The 6,936-nt window shown below is 31.1% G+C and overlaps 1 protein-coding gene across 2 annotated transcripts; it reads left to right on the top strand.

Annotated features, from left to right (window-relative positions):
• The first annotated feature begins 3,495 nt into the window (after nt 1–3,495).
• Nucleotides 3,496–6,686, top strand: LOC126881175 (uncharacterized). Of its 2 annotated transcripts, none has more exons than XM_050645264.1 (2): nt 3,496–3,629; nt 4,779–6,686. In XM_050645264.1, the coding sequence occupies exons 1-2, from the start codon at nt 3,530–3,532 to the stop codon at nt 5,000–5,002; spliced, it is 324 nt and encodes a 107-aa protein (XP_050501221.1). In that variant the 5' UTR covers nt 3,496–3,529; the 3' UTR covers nt 5,003–6,686. The 2 variants fall into 2 exon arrangements, with proteins under 2 accessions (XP_050501221.1, XP_050501220.1); XM_050645263.1 differs by having other exon boundaries at nt 3,496–3,849; nt 4,641–6,686.
• The last annotated feature ends 250 nt before the right edge of the window (nt 6,687–6,936 follow it).

The following is a 6,936-nucleotide window of genomic DNA, read 5'->3' as shown; positions in this document are numbered from 1 at the left end:
TTCCCATTACAAGTAATTTATTATAAAAATGCCACAAGAAAATAGCTTCAGAACAACATTGAGTCCTTTTTGTACTCATAATATGTAAACTCGGTTGATTTGGTATTTGTGTGTTCGGTCTTTCTTACTGAAGGTTTGTATATCTGTCCTTATCATATAAGTATATATTTTTTTAATTTCAAACTCCAGTTGAACTTTACTTTTTTTAGAAGAAAAATTAAATAGACGAGTAACGCGAAAAATGGGAAAATCTGATAACGCTCCCGCTACGCCAGTACTTAATTTCAAAATAGTCCCAGTTGAACAACTGCTTGATTTGAAAAAAATAGAAATAGTTCAGCCTACGGGTTCGTTTGAATAAGAACCACGTAAAAGTAAATATGAACGCAGACCCAATATAGACGTACAAACTGATCAGCTTTCTCACTGGCCAGCATGGACCGTGGACACTCAAAGATGCAAGTTTATCAAATGTAAAGGAAGAACAAGAGTTCAGTGTGAAAAATGCAAAATTCATTTATGTTCTCATTCCAAAAATAATTGTTTCAAGCAGTTCCACAATTTACTGTAAGTTAGAATACGAATATTATGTATAAAATATATTTTTGAAGTTGATGCTTCTTATCGCTCGGTATGGAATTTTGACGGGACTAAAATCGAATTTGGCGTCATTAAAAAATTGTGACGCGAGTGTTCATCAAGTACAGATCCCGAATTATCCATTGTTTGACTGGTTTCAGGGTGATTTCAACTATAAATCCCGAATTTTAAATTATTGGCTAACTTCGGGATGGTTTCCAACCTACAGGGGTGATTTGTCAAATTGAAAAAAAAATAGTGTTATACATGACTTTATGGTAAAACTAATTATTGACTGAGTTCGGGGTGGTTTCATCCCTGTAGGGGTTGATTTGTTCACTTTTTCCTAAAAATTTAGAGCGATACGTTTTCTATAGTAAAATTAGATATATACAGGGTGAGGCAGATAAAAGTCCTATTAGAAATATCTCGAGAACTAAAGGAAACAGAATCATGAAAATTGGAATGAAGGGGTTTTGAAGAGTGATCTCTTTAATGAAAATATTTTCATCGATTTGCTACTTCTGGTTATACCGGAAGTCGCTTATAAGTTCGTTTTTTTAAAGGAACATCCTGTATATTTTTACATTTTTGGATTCTCCTGGATATCTTCTTTCTTAAAATAGGTATGAGGTGTTGTAATGTTACAGGGTAGTGTAAAAGATAATTACATTTTTTTTCTTAATTTCCTAGCAATATTCACACCCTGTAGAATTGTAGTAGTTTGACATCAGAAACTCTATTTACGTTCAAATGATTTTTAATATAGTCTACTATTGTTAAAAATTATTAGTATAGCTAAATGTTGAATTGTACTATACAGGGTTGGTCGAAACTCGGAAAGAGTATTTTCTGAGTTTTCTTAAATGGAACACCCTGTATTTTATTGTTGTAATGAAATGATATTTTATGCTACTTTTTTATTTCTTAAGCATTCCCTATACCTAACTGCTTTAATTTGTGAGTTATTGGTGATTCAAACCAAACATTAATTTCAACAAAAAATACGTGAACTTTTATTAGGTTGGCCGTGAAAATATTCAATCACAAATAATTTTTTGGAAATAAATACATATTAATCTAGACTGATCTTTAAAATTGCCAATAATGGTTGAGCTATCAAAATACCTACGTAGTTAACATTCTTGGCGCGATTAACAATTAAGCACAAACTAAAGCATTTAGGTATAGGGAATGCTTAAGAAATAAAAAAGTACCATAAAATGTCTTTTCATTGCAATACTAAAATACAGGGTGTGCCATTTAAGAAAATTCAGAAAATCCTCATTCCGAGTTTCGACCAACCCTGTATACTAAAATTTAACATTTAGCTATACTAATAATTTTTGATAATAGTAGACTGTATTAAAAATCATTTTAACGTAAATAGAGTTTTTGATATCCAACTACTACAATTCTACAGGGTGTGAAAGTTGCTACGAAATTTCGCTTACGAAACTTCGCTACGAAGCTTATAACTTCGTTTTTTTAAATGAAACACCCTGTATATTTTTAATTTTTGGATTCTCCTCAATATCTTCTTTCTTAAAATATGAGATTTTGTAATGTTATACAGGGTATTTTAAAAGATATTTACGTTTTTTTATTAATTTCGTAGCAACATTCACACCCTGTAGAATTGTAATAGTTTAACATTAAAAACTCTGCTTACGTTGAAGTGATTTTTAATATAGTCTATTATTGTTAAGAATCATTAGTATAACTAATTTTGAAATTTTAGTATACAGGGTTGGTCGAAACTCGGAATGAATATTTTCTGAGTTTTCTTAAATAGAACACCCTGTATTTTAGTATTGTAATGAAATGATATTTCATAGTACTTTTTTATTTTATAAGTATTCCCTATACCTATCTGCTTTAATTTGTGAGTTATTGGTGATTCAAACTAAACATTAATTGCAACAAAAAATACGTAAAATTTTATTAGGTTGGCCGTGAAAATATTTAATCACAAATAATTTTTCAGAAAAAAATACATATTAATCTAGACTGATCCTTAAAATTACCAATAATGGTTTAGCTACCAAAATACCTACGTAGTTAAGATTGTTGGTGCGATTAACAATTAAGCACAAATTAGAGCAGTTAAGTATAGGGAATGCTTAAGAAATAAAAAAGTACCATAAAATATCATTTCATTACAATACTAAAATACAGGGTGTTCCATTTAAGAAAACTCAGAAAATACTCATTCCGAGTTTCGACCAACCCTGTATACTAAAATTGAAAATTTAGCTATACTAATGATTCTTAACAATAGTAGACTATATTAAAAATCATTTGAACGTAAGTAGAGTTTCAGTTGTTAAACTACTACAATTCTACAGAGTGTGAATGTTGCTACGAAATTAATAAAAAACGTAATTATCTTTTAAAATACCCTGTACAACATTACAAAACTTCATATTTTAAGAAAGAAGACATCGAAGAAAATCCAAAAATATGAAAATATACAGGGTGTCCCATTAAAAAACGAAGTTATAAGCAACTTCCGGTATAACCGGAAGTTGCAAAGAGATGAAAATATTTTCATTTAATAGATCATCCTTCAAAACCCCTGCATTCCAATTTTCATGATTCTGTCTGTTGCCTTTAGTTCTCGATATATTTCTAATAGGCCAGTTATCTACCTCACCCTGTATATATTCAGAATTTTTTATTATTGACCGGCTTCGGTGTGGTAACCCTATGTAGGTGTTGATTAAATTAAATAAAGTCAAATTAAATTAAATTAAATAAAATTAATAAAATCAATATGTTTATGTCACTTGCGGTTGATTTGCCACTTGCGTGTTCGGTCTTTCTATACCTTTTTATACCTTTCCTTATCATATAAAGTATAAAGTTTTTGAAATTTCAAATTTAAGTTGAAATTTACTTTTTTTTTTTAGAAGAAAAACGACTATTAACTACGAGAGTAACACGGAAAATGGGAAAATCTAATAACGTTTCACCAGTACTTAATTTCAAAATAGTTCCAGTTGAAGAACTGCTTGATTTGCAAAAAATAGAAATAGTTCAGCCTACAGGTTCGTTTGAACAAGAACCACATCAAAGTAAATATGAACTTAGACCTGATATAGACGTACAAAATGATCAGCTCTCTCACTGGCCAGCATGGACCGTGAACAAACAAAGATGCAAGTTTATCAAATGTAAAGGAACATCAAGAGTTCAGTGTGAAAAATGCAAAGTTCATTTATGTTTTCATTCCAAAAATAATTGTTTCAAGCAGTTCCACAATTTACCGTAAGTTAGAACAAGAATATTATGTATAAAATATGTTTTTGAATTTAATACTTCTTACCGCTCGGTATGGAATTTTGATGGGCTTAAAATCGAATTTGGCGTCATTAAAAAATCATGACGCGAGTGGTCATCTTGCGGCATACCGTAATATACATATCTATACACATATTTTAACTTTCTTAGTAGTAAAGTAAGGACGGATCCCGAATTATCCATTGTTTGACTGGTTTCAGGGTGATTTCAAGTATAAATCCCGAATTTTAAATTATGGGCTAACTTCGGGGTGGTTTCCAACCTATAGGGGTGATTTGTCAAATTAAAAAAAAAAATAGTGTGATACATTTTTCATGGCAAAATTAAGTAGGGCCCCGCAGTTGATATTATTGTCTGGGTTTGGGGTGGTTTCATCCTTGTAGGGGTTAATTTGTTCACTTTTTCCTAAAAATTTAGAGCGATACATTTTCTATGGTAAAATTAGATAGGTGTATTATATTCAGAATTTTTTATTATTGACTGGCTTCGGGGTGGTTTCAACCCTATAGGTGTTGATTAAATTAAATAAAATGAAATCAAATTAAATTGAATTAAAAAATTTTAAATAAAATTAATAAAATAAAATAAAATGAAATAAAATAAAATAAAATAAAATCAATATGTTTATGTCACTTGCGGTTGATTTAGCACTTGCGTGTTCGGTCTTTCTAACTGCAGGTTTTTATATTTTTCCTTATCATATAAAGTATAAAGTTTTTGAAATTTCAAATTTAAGTTGAAATTTACTTTTTTTTTAGAAGAAAAACGACTATTAACTAGGGGAGTAACACGAAAAATGGGAAAATCTAATAACGTTTCACCAGTACTTAATTTCAAAATAGTTCCAGTTCAAGAACTGCTTGAGTTGCAAAAAATAGAAATAGTTCAGTCTACAGGTTCGTTTGAACAAGAACCACGTCAAAATAAATATGAACTTAGACCTGATATAGACGTACAAAATGATCAGCTCTCTCACTGGCCAGCATGGACCGTGAACAAACAAAGATGCAAGTTTATCAAATGTAAAGGAAAATCAAGAGTTCAATGTGAAAAATGCAAAGTTCATTTATGTTTTCATTCCAAAAATAATTGTTTCAAACAGTTCCACAATTTACAATAAGTTAGAATACTAATATTATATATAAAATATATTTTGTTTCCATATCTAACATGAAACGCCGTAATTTGCCACGTCTTGACAGTTTCTGAAACGTCATATTTTATCCCATGTGGTAAAAATCTATCCTGCTCGAAGACGTCAAAAATTAAATTGCTAAACTTTGACCACACTTTGACACAATTTTTCTTGTTATTTTAGTAGTTTTTAGTAATAATTACACGAGAGCTCTAAAATTATCGATTTGTATACCGAGTGACACTTTGACAGTTTTAATTTCTCGACCAGAAGGGGAGTGAAATTATGTCAAAGTGTCACGAAGGCAAAACAAATCGATAATTTTTAAGAGCTCTAGTGTAATCCGGTAAGATTATTTCATGAATAAAACTGTCTTTTTAAATAATTTTAACTAATATTTTATTGGTATCTTCGCCTGAATATTTGCTAAACCTGTTTCTTGGTGTTCCCTGTGACAAATTGTAAAACATTAATTGTCATTAATGTCACTGAATGTATTTTTGCGTAGCAACGAAGTGCATCTGACGTAAAAGTTGACGACGCGACGGGAAATTATCGAAAAAAAAAATATCGGGTATAATATCACAAGAGAGTGAGAACAAATTGAAAATAATGCGACAGTTTTTCGAAAATTTGTTGTCTGGCAATAGACACGAGAGCCCGCAGGGCTCGAGTGGCTATTGCCCAATGACAACAAATGTGAGTAAAAATGAAGCATTATTTTCTTATTTATTCTTACTGTCGTGTGATATTCGTAAGATTATTTTTTAATACGTATATTATGGATATTTTCTTAAATGTGACAGTTGTCAAAACTAGGAAACTGGTTGCCATTAAACAGAAACAATCTACTTAAAAAAATTCTATCGGTAATTTTCTACAGTAGATAATTCTCAGTATAATTTTAATCTGATTGGACAGAATTAAACACGTGATCAAATATCTTACTATGCGATTGGAAGTTAAAATCATTAAAAAATAATCCGTTTAATTTTTATTTCTGTAGCTTTCTATTGGTCAGAATCTCTATGGATGAAATAATCTTACTTTCCCTCTTAATATTCTATTTATTTTTATTTTTTACGGTTAATTTGTTTATACTTCTGTGTTTATGCTGTGTTATAGAAAAAAAATTATATTATATACCGGGAAAAAATGCAGATTTTAGCACTCTCATGATTACAGCCCTCTACCACGCGTCTGAGCGTAAGGGTAAAAACATGCCGAAAATACATGGATGAGCGCGGTGTAGGTCGCGATCGCGGTCGAGGTTTACATCAATGACGGGGAGAACATACCGAAGATACTTTCCGTATTCGTTTTGGCATCGACATCGCTGTAAACCGCGATGCAAGGTCGCGAGGGTGAACGGGTGACACATTCTTGGTATGTGCGATCTCATAAGAAAATGAAGGTTTGTTTTGATATTGATGTAGCTACCGCAATCGCGACCTACACCTCGCTCATCCATGTATATTCGGCATGTTTTTAGCCTACACGTATAGCGCTAAAATCTGCTACTCTTACCCCTTATAAAGGGGCCTTATATAGGGAGCTAATAAATGGTTATACGTATAAGAATTTTAGTAATGTATTTTATTATGTCATTTTAAAATTTTGTAATTTTCGAATACTTTGTTGAAGAAATTTCATTAAATAATTAAAATAAGTTTACAGTGTTTTAAATAACCTTGTCCGTAGCTGTTTAAGGATTTCTTAAGCCGGATTTACACTCAGCCTTTGCCACTGCTCCTGTCGCTGTCGGAAATACTGCCCGAAATACGATATAGACGCGAGTGAAGTGTTGACACCCACAACTCAGTACCGAACAACTCGCAACGAGGTTATTGCGACGACAGCATTATGTCACATTATGTCTTGTCAGTATAAATTTAATGATTAATATTTGAATTTTTTAA

The sequence above is a fragment of the Diabrotica virgifera genome, chromosome 3 (assembly GCF_917563875.1).
Source record: "Diabrotica virgifera virgifera chromosome 3, PGI_DIABVI_V3a".
NCBI lineage: Eukaryota > Metazoa > Arthropoda > Insecta > Coleoptera > Chrysomelidae > Diabrotica > Diabrotica virgifera.
The sequence above is the reverse complement of the archived record's forward strand: the minus strand, read 5'-3'. Positions and strand labels throughout refer to the sequence as shown.